Genomic DNA, 20,574 nt, shown 5'->3' with positions numbered 1-20,574 from the left:
CTGTACATTGAAAGGTCCTCCCCAGCTACAGGACAGACATGGGAGAAGGGGGTCCCAGGGGGAGGGGGTTGCAGTAATTCACGTGATGAGGTTCAAGAACTGAGAAACAGAGCTGGTGGGCAGCCTCAGAATCCGCATGCCAGCATCTCCCAGGCTGACACTGTCCACAGGATCCATCTGGATAAACTCACCAGAGCCAAGGGATCTGGGGCTGCCTGTCGTCTCCGGCATCAGTCATGGCAGTACCGACAGGCAAAGCCCAGGGGACAGCGTGAGCTCGGGGCTGAAATGTGGTCTGTGAGACAGGCCCCCGGCCTGGGACCAATTTTGAAATGAATAACTCCGTTGGACTGTTTGGAATTAATCAAGTGAACAAAAAAGGACCACAGAGCCCCACACACCCATATGCTTTCTTGCACTCTCGTAGTTCAAAAACAGCTTTGATTGTAAAAATGTAATTAGTTAAATGATTCATCTGTAATACCCCAAATTCATCTGTTTTTTTAGATTTCAACATCTTCCAGTTCATTTTTATCTGACCCCTGCAGGGCCACTCGCCAGCCCCCCCAGATTCTGGGCAGAGCAAGAACAAGATGAAAGCAGACCTCCTGAGTCCCCAAAAATGGCCCCCAGATTGGAACCCAAGGAGACAAAGCTGGGCTGGCAGGAAAGGGCCACCATGTCATCCTTTCTCCCTAGGGCTCATCACGGGGCAGGAACACCTGAAGTCTAGCCACTTGTCTTGGCCTAGCACTGTGTCCCCAGTTTCCCCATGAATGTCACATAGGTGGCAGCCAAGAGACAGGAGTGGCTATGCCCAGTCAGAGAGGCCTGTCCTTGGGTTCCAGGGACCTCATTTGCCCTCTCAAGTGTTTTGCATCTCCTTGGCAGCAGCCTGGGGTCCTCCTGTACCCATCCAGCTCTGGGAGATCACTGAGCAGGGGCAGCACTGTGGGAGGCCAGGCAAAGGTGAAGATAGGTCCTGCGCTTTGCTGGTTGATCTGTGATGACGTCTTTGCAGAAGGCTACCTTCCAGGCTCGTGGCTGGCAGGCACATTTTCCCACTTACCCAGACAGCAAATCATCCCCACGGCACCCTGAGTCGATTGCTCTGGAAAACAAGCTCACAGACCTGCACAAGATCCCAGAGCCCAAGGAAAAAGACTTAAAAGAAAGCAGTTATGGGGGTATGAAGCCGCTTCACCCAACTTCTGAAATCAGGCACCGGCCCCATGTCCAGCCCATGCAGTGGAGAGACAATGAGCTTTGGGTTCTCACAGACCATGTGATCTCAGGTGCATCCTCTGAGCCTCCGCTTCATCAGACATTAGGAGAGCCAGGGGGATGCCATGAGAGCCACAGAGCTGGGCGCACAGACTGGGTTCAGTGCATGATCGCTCCTACTTCCATGATGGTCACAGATGCAAGTAAGGTAACCCTTGTGGCTAAAGGAGCCCCACTTAGGCCAGCATTCTCAGTATCCAGGCTGACCTCCCAGACTGAGCGCAGGGCAGGAGTCAACCCCCAGCCAGCCTTCATCAAGTCAAGAGCGCCCTCTAGTGCTCACAGGCAGGCACCTGTGCTGGTGGGATGTGGGACTTTCATTCATAGAATTGTTCCCTTGACAGTTGGTTCATCCAACAAATATTTATCCCCTTCCCACAGTGTTCGAGGCACTTTGGCATTTGAGACATAGTGATGAGAAACACATCCAGGGGTCCTTACCCCCTTAGCGCCTATGGTTTAGTGGGAGAGATATCCAAACTCACATGAATTCCAGCCTCACATGGACTGTGGCCGGGGCCCAAAGGTACAGATTGCTGCAAGCACCTATAACCTGGGGTCTGGTCTGGTGGGGTGACAGGTGCTGCCCCCACAAAAGAAAGGTGGGAGATGAGGTCAAAAGGCCGAGTAGGTTCTGACAAATGGAGAACTGCAGGGGGGATCTCCAGATAGAGGGTTGTACCCCAGTTGGACCAGGCTGATGAGGGGGACAAATGACTGGAGCATCCAGCCTTGCAGAGGAGTCATCCGCTCCCTGTCCACCTGGGGCTTTATTCCAAAGAGGTGGAGAGAGAGGGACTGACAGCTTAAAACTCCTCCCCCGGAGTTGGAGCCTCATCTTCCCCGCCTGTGGACGTTCTGGCCATAACTGAGTCAGGGTTGCAAGGTGGAGGGTCTAACCTGGGAAGTGCTGGGCTTCAACAAAAACTTTACACACCCATCAGAATTCCCAGGAAGCAGTGAGCTACCCATTCCTGGAGGTGTGCAACTCAGGGCTACACACCCTCCTGTCTGGAAGAGAGTCTAGCGGGAAGGTGACCCTGACAGGTCATCTCCATACCAAGGGTGGGTCATTTCACCAATGGTGCCTCTTTGGACAGGACCTCTTTGGACCCTAACTCAATGGACAGGATGGCACAAGCCCAGATTAGAGGACTGGGGAAAGGACACTTCAAGATTCATGGAGGTCCCTCAGCCAGCACTTCGATGGGCACTGGAGCCCCAGGGATAGAGTCACCATGGTCACTGTGGGAAGGAAGACAGAGCAATGAGTCAGTAACTGTGGTGGGATACAGAGGGGAGTGGGGTCCTCTGGGTGGAGGGTCCTCCTGCAGCTCCCCTCTTACCAGCACCTTCTTGGCTTTCCCACCTCCCTCCCTCGTGGCAGTACCCCTGACCTCCACCACTGGAAGGAAGTGCTTAGGATACAGTTTTCCTTGGATGGCAGACCAAGGGGTGGGACTTGGCCCTACTGGCAGAGGGTCAGGATGTGCCAGGTGCTACAGAAGCCAGAGGAGAGACGGGAAGATGGGGCATTTGGGCTGGGTCCCAGGCCAACCTGTCCGTGCCTGGCTCTCAGCCTTTTTGTCTATAAAAAAGGGATGATAATGGCATCTGACTGAACTACCAGGGTTGGTAATGCCCAGAGAAGGAGGCAAGAGTGTTGTCACTCTATCTCCCAGATCCACTCCCCTCGAACTGGCCAAACAAACAAGTTGCTCCTTCAGCCCAGCTTCTTCGGGCACCCAGTGTGCCAAGAGTCAGAGGAGCCATTCCATCTGTAACTTGGAGCCTCTTTTCAGAGAAGGACATGGACTCCAGAGAGGATGGGCATCTCAGTCTGAGGCCTACAGGGTGGGAACAGTTATCATGACATCCTTTACCCCTCTCCTGTGCAAAAGAACGGGTATGCAGGGCAGGAGGCAGGGACGCTAGTGGAGGCTGCTGTGGGAGAGAAGCCAAGTCCTGGGGAGAAGGGCGGAAGGACTGGAGAGATGGCTCAGAGCTCAAGTTATAGGTTCATAAGCTCACTGTTGCTTTGTAGGGTCCCAACAGGTAGGTGAGGTTGGCTGGATGTGGGAGAGCATAAACAGTGGGGCTTGGGTGGACTGGGGGCATCTGTCCCACTTAAATGAGATGCTGTGCTTCACCCCATGCAGGACAATCCCACATATTATTTCAAGAAAATCTGGATATTCAAAGTTTACAAAAACTTTTTGGATTCATAAGGATTTTAACCAGTTATTTGCCCATGGGTAACAATTGCCCAGCTTCTGTTGTCTGTAGAAACAAAGGAAGATCCACCCTGCGGCCCAATAGGTGGCTGTCAAAGAGACTGGAGATGGGCACACAGCTCAGTGGTAGAGCACTTGCTCAGTATGCATCAGGCCCTGGGTTCAACCCCCAGCACTGCCAAAAAAAGGAATCTGGGAATCAAGTGCAAGCAGACTGGAGAGGAAGGAAGCAGGTGACTCCATCAGACCAAGGACAGAGCAAGAGCTTGGCCTGGGTGTGGTCCAGCAGCCACAGGGATCCCTGCTGTGTACAGGGTGAGCTAAAGGACCCTTAACTTCAGACTGCTGTGAGCTGTCTCCATAGCCCTGTCCCAAGGTGTCCATCATGGAGTTCAAGCCATGCTTTGACCATCCCTCTTCTGGTATGCCCCATGCTGCTAGAGCCCCACCTCATCCAAGACCAGCACCCAAATATGCTGGCAGCGGGGGGCCCTGGCCTGTCTGCTATTTACAGTGACTTATGCCAGACCAGCACCATGGGCCTGAGCCACTGACCCAAGGCCAGAAGCAGCCCAGGCAGACACAGCTGATTCCCAATGCCATCCTCCATCCTCCCGGTGGAAGTCAAGGCCCTCCATTCCCCTCCACCCCAACTAGAAGCAATTTTTCCTGATACCTGACAGGGTAATCATGTTTCTCCCCACCAATGAATGTGTAACTTAAGCAGGTATTTGGGATCGGTTCAAAGGCTTAGCACTGTAAACACCACCTCTCCCAGCCGTGATGTGTAACGTGGACATAGGTGTAATTGCTTCCAGCACACACAGGCTGTTCACTGAGCATGCCCAGCCCCAAAATAGAAGCCAGCTGGTTCCATGGCCTCATAGCATCACATGGGCAAAAGGAACCTGGGAGATTTTCTAGGCCAAAGGTGACAACCTCAGAAGTCCCTATATAGCTAGCAGATCACCTCCCCAGGGCAACCAGCCAGGTGTGAGGTGGTAGGCAGAAGTAGAGCCTGTGGCCCTGGGTAGTATCCAGCTAAGAAAGCAGTTGGCACAGAAGGTATTATCAGGCAGGAGTGTGGGCCAGGAGCTGTGAGATCTCCATTTTTTTCAAATAAATTCCAAACTCTGGATGTTGATATGAAATGTCACCTTGTTTAAATGTTGCAGCTAATTCAGATGTTTGGAGGCTTGGGGGTTTGGGGAAGATGTTTGTTTGAGGCATTTTTATTTTGCTTTGGTTTTTTTTTGGTTTTTGGTTTTTTGAGAGGGAGAGAGAGAGAGAGGGAATTTTATTTTAAAGAGAGAGTGAGAGAGGAGAGAGAGAGAGAGAATTTTTAATATTTATTATTTTAGTATCTTTGTATGTGGTGCTGAGGATCGAACCCGGGCCGCACGCATGCCAGACGAGCGCGCTACCGCTTGAGCCACATCCCCAGCCCGAGAGGGAATTTTAATATTTATTTTTTTAGTTTTTGGCGAACACAACATCTTTGTTTGTATGTGGTGCTGAGGATCGAACCCGGGCCGCACGCATGCCAGGCGAGCGCGCTACCGCTTGAGCCATGGACCAAACCTGGCTCCAGGAAAGACAATGCCCAAGCCCAATCCTTCACCATCCAGCTGAGGAGTGGACAAGGACCCAGCCTAGGCCAGGCCATAAAACAAGTAAGGCAGGTCCCCACCTTGGTGCAGGCTCCTGGGCCCCCATTCAGCAAAACTCCTACAGCTTGCCAGGCATGGTGGCACACATCTGTAATCCCAGGAGCTTGGGCTGAGGCAGGAGAATCTCAAGTTCAAAGCCAGCCTCAGCAACTTATTGAGGTCTTAAGCAACTCAGTGAGACCCTGGCTCTAAAACAAAATATATATTTAAAAAGAGATGGGATTGTGGTTCAGTGGTAAGTGCCTCTGGGTCTATCCCAGGTACCAAAAATATCTAAAGCTTGCAATGAGCTAGGGTCTAATAGGTGACCACAAGCCCACTCTACAAAGCACCCCAGATCCCAGGATCTCTAGGGAGAATACTACACCATGAGCAGCAGCTGGGCCGGCCCTAAGCATAGAAGACCCTTTCTTTCCTTGCCCTGTGTCAGGGAATTCAAGATTGGGAAATTGCTAAGCCCTGGACAGCCTTGCTGCAGCTCACGTGTTTGCAAGCAGCCTGGCCTAAGAAATCAGAACCATATGGTGCTGACCTGCCTGGAGGAGGCTGCCCACCCACACCTCAACCACTGGCCAGCCCTAAGGAAGCCTAGGAGGAGGCTCGGGGAGCCTTCACACAGGAATGCACCCTTCCCAGGCTAGGACCTCAGACTCCACCGGCCTTGTAATTTGATGAATTGTCAACATCTGTGGCATAATTACTAGGCCCTGGACTGATAATCCTGGTAAGCCCCTCATCCAGGGGCCCCTTCCCTGTGCATTTTGAGGTCTCCATTTCCCTGACGGGAGCTGTCAGCATTAATTACAACCAGAGAATTAGACAGTCACCCAACTCTGGCATGTTGGAGCATTTACTCCTGTTTGCAACTAAACACAGCCAGTTTGTTGATTCAGTTCAGTTCTAGAGGTGTTCCAACTGGTATCAGGGAAGACTGAGCCAAAACCAGAAGGACTGAGTCTTAGCCTGGATCGTGGTCTGTACTGCCTTCATCTCTGCCTTGACGGAACTAGTGGGGAATAACAGGGCCTGCCTGGGCCTTTCCCCAGCAGGGAGTGAACAGATCAGCATAGCTTTCACTGGCTGATGATAGGTATTGCAAAGTCCCAAGGATGGAGACACAGACACCATGTCCCAAACTTGTTTTACCTCAAGCCAGGCTGAGGTAGGAGGATCCCAAGTTCAAGTTCAAGCTCAAGATCAGACTGCACAATTAGTAAGACTCTATCTCAAAATACAGTAAAAAGGGCTGGGCATGTAGAGCATGTAGAACACCAGGCCCTGGTTCCATCCCCAGTTCTGCGATTAATCCATCAATAGAAAGAAATCTCTCCTCTGAAGTCATACTTGTTCATTCTTATCAAAAGATAGCTCTGTGGAACCCTGCTTACAAAAACCTCAATAGGGTGAAGGACAGTGGGAACAAACCCCCAAGATAACAGGTGTCAACAGGTAGAGCAGCCTGGCATCCCCCTGCTGGCCACACAAAGGTCAGTTCCAGCACTGGCCCAGCCAGACCAGTGCAGACCCCAGTCCCATGTCTGCTTGCCCATGGGGCTGCCTGTCTTGTCCGGGTAGATGAGGAAACAGGGGATAATGACCTGGGTCTCAACTTGAACTTGTCCTGGCCTCCAATTTTACAAATGAGATAACTTAGGCTCTGGCACACGTGGGTCCCTCAGTGAGACAAGGGACTGAGCCAGTGCTGGAGGCTTTGTCTCTTCTCCTTCATGTGCAGCCCAGAGTTTTGTTGCTTCTTGCACATCCAGAAGCATCCTGGAGGCCAGCTGCTCTCCTCAGGGAAAGAGTGAGTTAAAGCAGACCTGAGGCTGGTAAGCAGCTGTGGGGCTTCACAGTGGGCAGAGGGCGTTGAAAACCTCTGGTGGATTCTACGGCTTTGATCAGGCAGGGAGGAGGCAGGCAGAGATGGAGAGCCTACAGCCACGGTGGTGTGGGGGCTGTAAGAGGAAGCTGAGGCTCAGAGGAGGGATTTGAACTGAGGTCCAGCAAGGCCCAAGCCCCTGCCTGCACTATGTGAGTTGCTGGTACTCCTGCCCCCCACCCCAGCTACTTTTCTTGCTATTGTTGGAGATGTGAGGAGAGTAGCAAATCAACAGGTCAGCATCATGCTCACTGAGGCAGGGAGGGGCTACCTTGATAAGAGAGACAGCCCCTCTCCTCCCAGGGAGGCAGGTATCTGCCCAGTCTGGGGAGTCTACCCTTCCTGAACAGCCCCTGTTCTGCTCAGAACTGGCTGGTTATTGGTTTGGACAATCTGGACCCTGCCCTGCTCCTGGACACCCCCACCCCCTATTCAATTTTGGTTCCTTGAGATGTGTGTCCCTCTCTCAAGAGCACTAAAGCCGGGTTCAACCCTTTTTTTAGCCCCTAGAAACATCTAATTTACAGACCGTTCATAGATGCTCACACGTCAGTTTCTTTGCCTTGATTCAGCCAGACCTTGAAATGGGGGCCATGGAGCTAGCCACTCCAAGGCTCAGGGAGAGAATTCATTTAGAGGTCTGGGGACAGTCTTCTTACTCAGATGTCATCACAGTTGAATCCATGGCCACCTCCACAGACCAAGGCCAGAGCTGTTGGTCTGCTCCATCCCAAAGACCAGGTTCTGGCACTTTCTTTTCTATCAGTATTTATGAGTGAAGTTCGTGTGTTTGTTGCAGAAATACCCGAACCATCAGCTCCTGGCTTGGGATCCAGTGGAACTGGAATTGACTTTCCTCTAACCCCATAATAGGCATTTCCAGTCGCTCTGTTTATACCACACCTCTGTCTTTATTGGGAAGCTATCTGTTAGTTAGTTAGTGTTTGTTAGCTAGTTTACAGTGCTGGGGATCAAACTCAGGGACCTACCCATACTAGGCAACTGCTCCACCACTGAACCACATTCCCAGTCCTTTTATTTTTTTATTTAGAGAGAGGATCTTGCTAACTTGCCCCAGCTAACCTTGAACTTATGATCCTCCTGCCTCAGCCTCCGGAGTAGCTTGCGTTACAGTTGTGCATCACCACTCCTGGATTCCTATTCACTCTTTCTAAACTCCAAGGTCTGGAAGTCAAGCATTCTGTCTCTCAAACGTAGGCAGGGCCCTCAATGGGAAAGCTGGCTTTCTGACACTTGAGAGGCTTCTCACACTCATGAAAGAAGCCATGGGGACCAAGGCTGTACCATCAGTGACCCACCAAGGACAGTCTCAGAGTTGGCAGAGGGCAGCATTGAGCCCTGTGGTCACTCTAAGCTGAAATCTGGCCACCAAACAGTTCCAGCAACAGCTGGCAGCACTGAGATGCCCCCTCTAGGGTCAAGAACAAAGAACATCCTGGGCTCCCTTCTGCAGACACTTCTAGAAAATTGAAACACCATGGGTCTGTGAGCTTCATGACATCCTAGCAGATACCCTGGAACTGGGTCCCAGAACCCAGCAATGATCCCAAGGTAGTCCCAGCCATGGAAGAAGCCAAAATGGGACACAGGTACCATGAAAAGACATGTGGAACATAGGGGGTGCCCAGGCCTGGGGTGGGGAGGGGGCATTTGGGCACCAGACTAGGAGATCTGGATGTTTTCCTTCATGAGTGAGATTCCATAGAGGACCTCAAACAGGAGACCACTGCGATCATATTTGCATTCTAGAAAGTTCTCCAGGGCCATATATGGACTAGAGGTATTTGTTCAGGGAAGGGACCTGTGGACAATGCCCAGGTGATTTATCTGAAGGGCTTACTGTGTCCTTCCTGTCTGAATAACAAGAAGAAAGCTTTATTTAGCTCCATCCTGGGCCTTCACCATTTTTTACTCTTGGTTTGCATTGTGGCACTTTTAGTCCACGCGATGTGCAGGAGTCAGGCATAGTTTTCAACAGTCTGGCATGACACGCCATGCTCACAGAGCCTGGGCATGGTCTGTGGTGGCAACCACACCAGAAGAGGTGACTGGAGGCCAGTGGATAAGCACTGTCTGGGATGCAATGGGAGCAACAGAGACTTGCAAAGCCAAACAAGAGGGGAAAGGATGGCCAGGAACGGGGGCTTCGGTCCTGGCCCTGGGTGAGGTCTTCCCCTCAATGGGCCTCAGATTTCCTCCTCAGTAATAGGGCAGTATTAAGACCTACCCCGTAGGGTTCCACAGTGATTAAGGCTAAGTGTGGGGGCCACAGAGAACTCCCAGGAGAGACCCTGGCTGGTACTGGACCCAGTGTATGTTGTGGCAGCCTGGAGAGTCAGGCCTGAGTGAGGTGTCCACAGCAGAGACATCCAGTAGGACACAGCCCTGAAGAGGCCTAGCAGGGCCTAAGAGTAGCAGGTTGAGGAGGACAAGGCCCAATTTAGTGTTCTACGCAAGGCAGGAGTCTCGGGCCTGTGGATCCACGGGTCACAAGAGCCAGGACCTGGCAAAAGGAGCATAGCCAGCTAGGGCAGCTTCCAGTGGTGACCAGAACCGTGCCTGTGGCTGGGACCAAGGCCCTGACCAAGGTCCCTCAGGACCTGGACCCCCAAGACTGGAATGGCCCCAGTCCCCTCTCCTGGGATCCCAGCTGTCCCCAGGCCATCATTCTGATGTCCAAACCCTCAGCTGACCATGAAGCTGATGGCTGGAAGCACTCAGTCCCCAGTTTTCAGAATTGCCCTGGTTTCCTGGCAGACACAAGGCCCTGGCAACAAGCCCTCCCCAAGGTAGCAACTCTTGCATCACCTGGGAAATTGGCTGATCTGCTGATTCCTCTGAGAGCAGTTGGGAGTTCAAGCCAGAGAAGCCAGCAGTTTATTCTAGTTTGGAATATTTTTTTTCAAATACTCCAAAATTTAAAAAAATTAAAATCCAAATCACTTCAGATTCAAACATTTCAGATGAGGGATATCCAACCTGTATTTACATGAACCTAATGTGCTATCTTGAGAAATAGGACCCAATATGAAATTCATCTGTGTCGTATGTACCTTACATACCTAGCCTGGAGGTGATTTATGAAATATTCTTAATAATTTAATAAATGAAACAAAGTTTCATAGTGTGGAATTTTCCACTTGTGATATCACGTTGGTGCACAAAAAGTGTTGGGTTTCCTATATCTCAAAATCTGGAGAAAAAAAAATCTGAACTCCAAAATACTCTGGTCCTAGGCATTTCAGATAAGGGCTACTATACCTGGATATGTATCTGCACATATTTTTTTTTCTCTGTTTTCTTAGTTTGACTCAGCACACACTTCCCGAGCACATGCTCCATGCCAAGCCTCATGTGAGCGCTGGAGACACAGGGGATCACACCCTCTTCCTGGCTCTACTGGAGAGGACTTGTGTAGACACACATTAGCCATATGTCATGCCACGTGCAACCCTTAGAATATATGTTCTGGGAACAGGGACAGATGGCCTGACTCTGGGAAGTAGAGAAACGTGGAGGCTTCACAGAAGAGGAAGGAACTGAGAGGAAAGGTACAAATTTGGGAGAGTGGGCAGTATGTGTGAGACTCGGAATGTGGCATTGCAGAAAACGCTGCTGGGGTCAAAAGTGAAGTATATAGGAATGAGGGGACAATGGAGGGAAGGAGCAGAGGACATGGCAGAGACCATGTCTGCAGGATTCCCACCTGTTGGATTCCTTGGCAGCTCTGCCAGGAGGGGAAACTGGGTGAGGCTTCTGTAAGGCTCCTGTGCCATAGCTGCTGGCCCTCTGCAGACACCAGAGACCTTAGAGGTGGCTGAGATCCCATCTCTCAGGACTTGCCCTGTGGCTTTCTCTCAGCTGCAGCCATGCAGGATGCTCCTTTGGGTTTCATCAGTTACAAGTGACAGAAGCTCACTTCAGGCTGGCTCAAGGGGGGCACAGTCCTAGCTTACACACAGGGTGTGCAGTGGTAGCTACAGCGTTGGGCCCTCAGCCCTGCCTTACTCTCTGTCTCTCAGCTCTGCTCTCTGCTCTGTTGGCTCATTTTCAAGTCACATGATAACCTCCCCAGAGCTCTAAGCTCAGCCCCATTGCAAGGAAAGAGTCCTCTTTCCCCTGGAAGTCCCAGACATGACACTCAAGGCTCAGCTTGGGCCACAGGCTCATGCCTGCATCTGTCACATTGGCCACGGGAATGTGGCCATGTGCCATCCCCAGCAACCCTGCCCAAACAATGGGGTGTTATAGACTCTGCTGTCAGAGGAGGAGATTCTGGGTATCAGACAATGGACAGAAGCCCACTGTCCCTCCCCAAGTCCACCTGGGATACACTCAGACCTCTGGGTTCAGGACAGTCTTCATTTTCTTATCACTGAACAATGCTTCTGGGTCATACAACACGGAGGAAGTGCTGTTCCCATGTGTAACCTTTACTCTCTCTCATTTTCCAGGGACCCCTGGGTCTGGATGGCAAGCCTGTAAGTGACAAGGCAATTCTAGGTGGTCCTGGGACAAGGCTGCCCCTACAGAGCTGGGAGTGACCATGGGGCATCTGAGGGAAGGGACCACTGGCTCAACTCAAAGAGAAGCCACTGGGTGTCCATCTTTTGACTGCAACCATGAGGAGCCCCTTCTAAAACTTTAGCCCCGAGTCTAAAGTTTCTTATCTCTCAAATGGGTGTATTCACTCCTCCCTCACAGGGATGTTGTGGGGTTATGAACAATGGTGGACAGTGCAGTCAGTCCCTGGTATCTAGGCAGCCCTCAAAGTCTGCAAGCCCCTCCCAGTGGGTTCCAAGTGTCTCTTGTTCATTCTTGAGACGTCCACAGTGGTATCAGGCTGAGAAATTCTCGACACCTGAGCCAGGCTTATGGTCCTTGGGTGTCCTCAGAAGATGATCAAGACACACAGGAAGATATAAACACGATTAAATAAATAAGCAGGTATAGATAGACGGGCAAACAGATAGATGGACAGGAGGTTGGGTAGGTGGGTGGAGGGAAAAAGGGAGGGAGGAAGCGGGGGATGGAGGATGGATGGATGGATGGATGGACAGATGGACAGACGAATGGAAGGATGAATGGATGACTCATCCAGCTGAGATGAGTAGATGGAGCCTCTGAGGGGCTGCCACTTCTGGAGACAAGATCTCTGTCTACTGCCTGCCTTGCAGATTCAATAGACACCCCAGGGCAGTAGCCTCCTTACCAGAATCTGGAACAGGGGTGTGCTGAGCAGTGAGGATCTGTGACTTCTAGGAGAAGTGACTAACACATGTGCCCCTTTCTCTGCTGCAAGGATGCCCATGGGCCCTTACTGGTGACCCCCAAACCCTCATCTCCCTCAGGCTGAGGACTGAGATGTGAGTTTCCATAAAGCCAATGATGGCAGCTGTCATTGAGGGATGACAGGCTTGTGTGTGATTTTCCACCCAGCCACTCTGCTCTGCCCAGAATCACAGGCCCCTGTGCCCTCAAAGCCATGGGCAGCCAGAAGGGCAGCCAACCTAGCCCTCCTCACTCATGCCTGTTCTCTCTCCCCCTTCCTTCCCCAGGGACTTCCAGGCCCCAAAGGGGAAAAGGTAAGTGTTGCTGGAGATTGTCCAGATGTTGGAGGCTGATGAAGGAGACCAGAAACCTGCCTCCAGAGCCTAGTTCCATAGAGTTTCCCCATCCATAAAATGGGACAAGTACATATGCCTACCTCCTAAAATGATTACAAGACTTACCTTTGATAATATATATGCCAGGAGTGTTGAATCTGAATTCTGTCCAGAATGACATGTTCCCAAATAAACGAATAATGAAGAAGTGCTAAGAGAACTTTGGGGAGTTGAACAAGGACCGTTACTGGTGTTCTCTGTGGGGAGGACACCCCCTCAGGAAAACAGGTGGCAGAAAGCTCTTTGCAGACTGCTGTGAGAAAAGCTTCCCTAGCAGTTGGTAGTCAAAGTCACAGGCAGCATCCTGGAGGATGGGATTTTTATGTCCCTGGTGGTGGGATTAGAGGAGAGAGGGACCAGAGCAGACCTAGGTGTGGCAGGGTCAACTGAGGGCCTCCAGGGAAGGTCCGGGAATGGCTGGGCCACATCCCCATCCCTTCCCAGAATTCAGAGATGGAGAAGCAAGAGCTTGGTGGATGGTGGACCCCGGTGTAATATGACCACTCAGGTAAGGGAAGACAGGGTTCCAGGCTACCATCAGGGCTGAGGAAGCCATGGAAAGGCATAGGATTTGGTGTTCAGAGTCTCAGTTTTTTTATTCCAGCTCCTTCAACAACTATGTGGGTTTAGGCAAGTTGCCTGGTTCTGTGAGCCTCAGTTTCCCCATTTATAAATTAAAACCAGCCTCACAGACTCATGGTCTGCATGTTCTTTGTTGATGAGGAGACACTAGTACAGTTAGTAGGGATCATGATTGCCTTCTCACTCGTTCTAACTGATGCCACCAAGCCACAGAAATAATTCAAGCAGGAGCTTTGAGACCAGAGAGAAACTAGTGATTTGGTATCTATGGCTACATGATGCACTGCCCCAAAGCTTGATGACTTTATATAACAATTAATCCTTACCATCCCTCACTGTTTCCAAGGCTCAGGAATTCTAAGAGGACACAGTAGAAGCAGATGTGCCCGATCCACCATGTCTGAGGCCTCAAATACCTGGGAACTGGCCATAGATAAAAGAGTACCTGGGTTTCAAACCCTGAATCTGCCAGCTGTGGACAGATTACTTGGCCTCTCTGTGACTCAATTTCCTCACTGGAAAGGGAGATAAAAATGGGTCCTGCCTGTTGTTTTTCTTAGAATTAAGCTAGACCATATATGTGAAGCACAGAGCACAGAGTACATGCTCAATGGGAAATGTGAACAAACAGTGACTGTTCTGGTGATCTATCCCCTTGTTTTTTGTTCCTAGGGTGCACCAGGAGACTTTGGCCCCCGGGTAAGAATGGAGCACCACCTCCCTTCCCCACCCCATGTGGTTTGTTTCATGTTATTTATAATAAGGCACATCTAGCATTTCCTGTGGGTCCCAGTTCCCTATAGCTTATCACAGACAGAGGCAAGTGACACCACCCTCCCTCCCATCATGGAAGCCCCCAAGACACCCTGGTTTGGCCAAGGTTGTGATATCCCATCCAGATGGTGAATACCTGGTATATTTCCCATTCCCTCTCCTTGTCAGCATGGGTGACCAGATGATGAAGCTGGCCCTCGTTCCAGACCAGAGACTGACCTTCCTGAGGGCAACTGGTACTCCAAAAAAGGGAAGGCTCTGAGGCCAGCAGATTTGGCCCCAAAGCTCAGCTCTGCCACCTAAGTGACCCTGTACAAGTCACCTTTCCCTCTGAGACTCAGTTGCTCCAACCATGGGTCTGGATGATAGCCCCTATCACAGTGGCTGCTGTGGAGATTTATTATAATCATAAAAGCATCCAGAGCCCAGTGAGGGACAGTAGATCTGCATCTCCTCCCAAACCACCTCTGCCCCTCAGTGTCCCCTGGGCTTAGGAACTCAGAAGTGCCTTGTGCTGAACTTGGGTTTTCATCCGACAGAAACTGAACCTGAGCTGGGGTCCCTAAAGTGGGTCTTGGTAAAGGATCACTTAAGTAGCAGCCATAAACAGGTGCCCTGACCATTTCTAGCAGGGAGCCCTAACTAGAGAGGTTGAGAGATGGACATCAACTGCCCAGAGAAAGGCTGGATCATGGTGTACTTCTGGTTGTTTCTAAGAAGCTTATGGGGTGGACACTGTAACCCCAAGTTAGTTACCCACATCAATCATCTGCAGTGGAGGTAGGAATGGAATGGAGGAGGAATGAGCCACTTTGGAGGAGGGAACTACTTACAGGATAATTAAAAGAAAGTAGGGGCCAGGTGTGGTGGTGTACACCTGTAATCCCAGTGGGAGGCTGAGGCAGGAGGATCATGAGTTCAAAGCCAGCCTCAACAACTTAGCAAGGCTCTAAGCAACTCAGTGAGATCCTATGTCTGAATAAAATACAAAAAAAAAAGGGGGGCCGGGGATGTTCCTCAGTGGCTAAGCACCCCTCAGTTCAATCTGCAGTACCAAAACAATAATAATAATAATAAAGAAAGAAAGTAGGAAGTAGGGGTACAGGGCAGACAGCATAGGCTGGGCTTGGTGGCCTAAGCCCCTGCTCTGCAACTTCATGGCTCTGAGCCTGGTTTTTTTGAAATGAGGACATAGAGCCTACATTACAGGATGGTTGTGATCATGAGCTGGGAGCAGGAAAGGGGCTGAGTTCCCAGGACAGAGCTCTCCTGTGCCGGGCCTCTGATGGGAAGGCAAGGCCAGGTCCAGGGCTGCATAAAGCTGGTAAGATATCCCTGAAGTCAAAGAAAAGGTACTCCTGTTTTTTGTAGCTGCTGAGAAAAATCCCTTTTTTTTTTTCTTTCTGGTGGATATAGAGAAGCTTATCTTCCAAATGAGGATGCCTACTCCACCACAGACTGGAAATCCTCTGACTCCCAAAGTCATGGAAGAGCAGATGTCTCCCCACTCTAGCCCTTTCCTACTTCATGGATATCCTCCCTGTTGTCCCAATATTCCAGTCATCTATGAAACAACTTTCCCAACCACCACCCCCCAAAAAAAGTTTAGTGACTTAAAACAATGGTCTGTCATTCTCTCTCATGATGTCCTGGGCTGGCTAGGGTCTCTCTCATGAAAGGCAGCTGTTTGGGAGACCAAGGTGATGGTCCCCTCACATGTTCACCGCCAGCGCAGCTTAGCTGGGAAGCATCCACAAGTGACTCCCCACAGATCTCCAGCTTCTCCCAACATGGCGGCTGGGTTTCTAGAAGGAATCCTAAGAGCTGCGTTTCAAGAGGCAGGAAGTGGGGGCTGCCAGGACTGTGAAGAGCTCTACCCAGAATGGACATAGCATCACTTCCACTGCATTCTATTGGTCACGTCAGTCACTGGGCCCACCCAGAGTCAAGTAGGAAGAGAAAGAGCCCTGGCTCTTGATAGGCAGTGGGAAGGCCTTGTTGTAGAAGAGCCTGTGGGCCAGAAGCCAGCATAGCAGCCATCTTTGGAGCAGGCAGTCTGCATACCAAACAACCAAGCTGCCTTTCTCTGAGCTGGGTTAGGTGACTGTGCCTACAGAAATAGCCTTGTGATTTTTTTAAATCCCCCTCCTGCTTTTCTGACCACCCAACCCTTTGCTGACTAGATGGTTTTCCCACGGCTCAATCCAGGCTTTATAAGTGGAGACCATCCTGCGTACAGTCTCCGCATCCTCAAGGTAGTCTGACCGAGTGAGGGGTCTGAGCCTGCTGGTTTGCCGTGTACCCCCCACCCTCTCCTCACCCCACATTTCCAGGGTTAGACCTCAGTCATCCAATCCCTGAGGGAGGAGGGAGCCATGGCCCTGAGAGATGCTGAGAACCTCCCCTAGGATGAGCTCAAGTGTCTAAACCTATTTTATGCTTTAATAAGTAGAATCCAGGACTGGGGTTGTGGCTCAGTGGTAGAGCACTCACCTAGCATGTGTGAGGCCCTGGGTTCGATCCTCAACACCACATAAAAATAAAAATAAAGACACTGTGTCCACCTAAAACTAAAAACTAAATATTAAAAAAAAATAAAAATTGGGCTGGGGATGTGGCTCAAGTGGTAGCGCGCTTGCCTGGCATGCGTGCGGCCCGGGTTTGATCCTCAGCACCACATACAAAGATGTTGTGTCCGCCAAAAACTAAAAAATAAATATTAAATTTAAAAATAAAAATAAAAAGTAGAATCCAGGCCGATGGTTCCCAAAATGGGGTCTCAGAGCTGCAGGAGGGAGAATCAAGTTCTTCCTGATTTAGAGCTAAATGAAACAGGAATTTACCTGCTACCATCACCACCTGAAGCTGGGTGACCAAACAACTATACTGCCAGTTTTCGTCTCTTTAATCTGAAATTATAACCCTTTGATCAGGACCCAGGCTAGAGAGGTGAGCTTTTTCATATCATGGTGGGGTAGGGATACATCTGAAAAAAAAAAAAAAAATGGTCTAAAAGAGACCAGTTGCCTTGGCAGTCAGAGGACACTCAGCATTTCCTAGCTCTGTAATCCTGAGTAAATGATCACCCTCTCTGACCCCCGCCCACTTCTTCTATAAAATGAGACAACAGCAGTGCCTAGCTGGCTGAGCACACAGATTGAATAAATAACCTCCAGGAGGCCCTTGCTTGCTCAGTGCTGAGTCCACAAAAGGCTTCTTCCTTCTTCAGCTTACAAGAAGGTTGGGAGCTGCTGACACAATGGATGTGCCCTTTACTATATATCCTATGCCAGTGTTGGGCAGGCCCTGCTAGGGCAGCAAAAAGGTGCCCGTCATGCTGTGGGCTTCCCTCCTTGTGGGCTGGGGCCATGAGGTGAGGGCTCTGGCTGCCTGAGGTCTGACCCAGTACTAACATCGGGTCCAAGAACTGCGAATTTAGTGTTGGAGAAGACTGTGTGTACCTTTTTATGTTTTTTAAGCTTTTTACTTTGAGATTGCTACAGATTCACATGCCGTTGTTATAAATAACACCCAATGTACCTTTATTTTTCGGGGGTGGGGGGTGGGGGGAGTGGTACTGACCCAATGCCCCTTCCATCCAGTTTTCCCCAATGGTGACATCTTGCATCACTGTAGAGCAATCTCACCAGGAGGAAAATTGTGTTGCTGCAACCCAACAACCTGATTCTTATTTCCTCAATTTGACATACACTCATTTGTGTTCTGGTGTGTATTTTGTTCTGTGCAATGTTACCACAATCGTAGATGCATACAGATTCCCTCATGCTACCCTTTCATGTTCATGGTCATCTCCCTCCCCGCCCGTTCTTAACCGCAAGCAACCACTAACTCCCATCTGTATAATTTCGTTATTCAAGGGCACTGCGTAGCTGCCACCATACAGCGTGTGACTCTCTTGAGTCTGGCTTTTTTTACACAGCATTATTCCCTTCACATGCATCCTCTCTCTGGAGGCTGGCACCCCTTCCCCTCTCCCTCAGGGTCAAACCAAACCCCATCTCTTTCAGGGGGATCAAGGGCAAGATGGAGCTACTGGGCCTCCAGGGCCCCCTGGACCACCTGGGGCCCGTGGCCCTCCTGGCGACACTGGGAAAGATGGCCCCAAGGGACCTCAAGGCCCAGTGGTAAGAGAAGGCCTGGAGTTGGAGCACCCAAACTGTGGGTCTATATTGACCAAAACCCCAAGCCCTGATTCCAGAATCAACTCCAGCCCTACCCCTAGTACAAACCTAACACCAACCTTCACCCAATCCAAATGCTGAACCTCAGCTCCAATGGATTCCCAGTTCAAATCTTGTCCTTGACTCTAGACTCTAACCCTAACCCTAACCCTTACCTCAACCAAGCCTTAAATCTAACTCTAATCTGTCCTAACCCTAATCAAGACCCTCACCCCAAACTCATTCTCAAATCCCGATCCACACCCCCAATTCAGACTATTATCCAGACCTAACCCTGACTCCTACAGAATCTGACCCTAAATCCAAGCCCAACTCTTACTCCAAACAGATCCTTTTCCCCTAACCCTGACTTTAGTTGCAATCTCAGTCTCAATCCTGATTCTGACTCTGACCCTGCAACACATAGGTGGGCATTTCTCTGCAGATCTTCACCAACCCCTGCTCCTCTCCCTGCCCCACTTTCTCCTCAGCACTAACTAGTTAGCCTCAGTTTTCCTCCTGTCGTCCTAACCCAAACCCTGGAGGCCAGATCTCCTTCTACCACCCATTTCCAGGGACTCCAACCTGTCCTTCCCCTCCAGCGCAGAGCCCACACCTCCACCAAACTGCCAACAGGGTCCCCTACTGACACCAGAGTAGCTACTCAATTGGCTTACCTGTTCCTTATCATGTTGGGCATATAAGCCTTAACCTTCTCAAACCTTCTCATCTGTGCAATGGGGACATGATGCCCACTGTTTCAGTGCTGGATGAGGATGAAATGTGATCATGTACTTACAGCCCAGCCCAGGGCCTATGGTGAGTTGAATGGGTTCAACTAAATGTGACATTCTTGGATCCTCATTGCTCTTCTCTCATGTCCCCTCAGGGTCCCAAAGGAGAGCCTGGACAAAATGGAGAGATGGTCAGTATCCAGGGCATTTCAGAGGTCAGGGCGGGCAGGGCTGTAGTTGCCAGACCTGGAAGCCCCTTTGCCACACACACCCATTCCAGGACCATGTAGCGTGCCTGGGTACATGCTTGCAATGCTTACGTGCCTGAGGCTTGAAGCTATAAGCGTGTGAATGCCTGCACTCCTGCCCTCTGCCTGCATCAGGGAAATAGATGTGTAAGGCACCCATCTGGGACCAAATTCCCATAGCCCCACCTTCCAGAATGGGAGTCTGGAGTCCTGGGTGGGAGTCTAGAGCCCTAATGCAGCAGCTGTCCAAAGAATGAGCAGTCAGTCCTAGTACTGGATGCACCACCACCATTCCAGTGACAGGCCTGCCTCTTCCTGTCATGATGTCACCCTTTATAAAAAGAGGGTGATAAAGAACACAGGCCTAGAATCAGCCTCCAGTGTAATGTTTAACACTTTCTCTTCTCCTATCCCAGGGCCCTGAGGGACCCCCAGGGTCCAAGGTGAGTACTCCTCACTCCTCCTCCTGCTCCCCAGACCTGGGGGACAGATACCCTCACAACCACCTTTCCCCCCACCCCCACTCCACCCAGTGAAGCTGAGGCAGAAGGGTTAGGAGTTCCAGGTCCATGATGGGTTAGTAGCCCAGGTCCCAGGCTACTGCATCTGCAGAGGGCTTCTGTTTACCCCTCTATTAAATGGGAGCATAATAAACCTTTCCTGCCTCAACTTCACACTGGGCTGTGAGAGTTGAATCATAAAACACATTAGCTGCCTATTTTGTTGTTGTTGTTGTTGTTGTTGTTTTTAATTTTTATTGTTGGTTGTTCAAAACATTACATAGTTCTTGACATATCATATTTCACACTTTGATTCAAGTGGGTTATGAACTCCCATTTTTACCCCGTATACAGATTGCAGAATCACACCGGTTACACATCCACTGTTTTACATATTGCCATACTAGTGTCTGTTGTATTCTGTTGCCTTTCCTATCCTCTACTATCCCCCTCCCCTCCCCTCCCCGCCCCATCAGTTGCCTGATAGTCTTTATTTTTGGAGCAGTTTCCTGTTCACAGCAAAATTGAGTGAAAGGTACTGAGAGTTCCATACACCCTCTGCACACACCCCCACGTGTGCACAGCCTCCCCCATTACCAACATCCCGGACCACAGTCAGTACGTCTGCCACAGTTGATGACCTACCTTGACACATCACCACCCAAAGCCCAGAGCTGACATGGCGGTTCATTCTCGGTGGTGTCATATTCTATGGGTTTGGGCAGATGTATGATGACACGTGCCCTTCATTCTAGAACCTAAGGGTCATTTCACTGCCTTAAAAATCCACCCGTTCTTCCC

At 50.5% G+C, this 20,574-nt stretch overlaps 1 protein-coding gene across 1 annotated transcript in view; it reads left to right on the top strand.

Moving 5' to 3' along the window:
- Nucleotides 1-20,574, top strand: part of Col23a1 (collagen type XXIII alpha 1 chain) — a 358,601-nt gene that overhangs the window by 321,566 nt on the left and 16,461 nt on the right. The window contains exons 6-11 of the mRNA XM_076855794.2: nucleotides 11,543-11,569; nucleotides 12,647-12,673; nucleotides 14,009-14,035; nucleotides 18,139-18,255; nucleotides 19,181-19,216; nucleotides 19,690-19,716. Of these exons, the coding sequence (XP_076711909.2) occupies nucleotides 11,543-11,569; nucleotides 12,647-12,673; nucleotides 14,009-14,035; nucleotides 18,139-18,255; nucleotides 19,181-19,216; nucleotides 19,690-19,716 (261 nt within the window). The remainder of the gene's footprint in view (nucleotides 1-11,542; nucleotides 11,570-12,646; nucleotides 12,674-14,008; nucleotides 14,036-18,138; nucleotides 18,256-19,180; nucleotides 19,217-19,689; nucleotides 19,717-20,574) is intronic.

This window comes from Callospermophilus lateralis, chromosome 5 (genome assembly GCF_048772815.1).
Source record: "Callospermophilus lateralis isolate mCalLat2 chromosome 5, mCalLat2.hap1, whole genome shotgun sequence".
Taxonomy (NCBI): domain Eukaryota; kingdom Metazoa; phylum Chordata; class Mammalia; order Rodentia; family Sciuridae; genus Callospermophilus; species Callospermophilus lateralis.
Note: the sequence above shows the minus strand (reverse complement) of the source record. Positions and strands in the feature narration are given on the sequence as shown.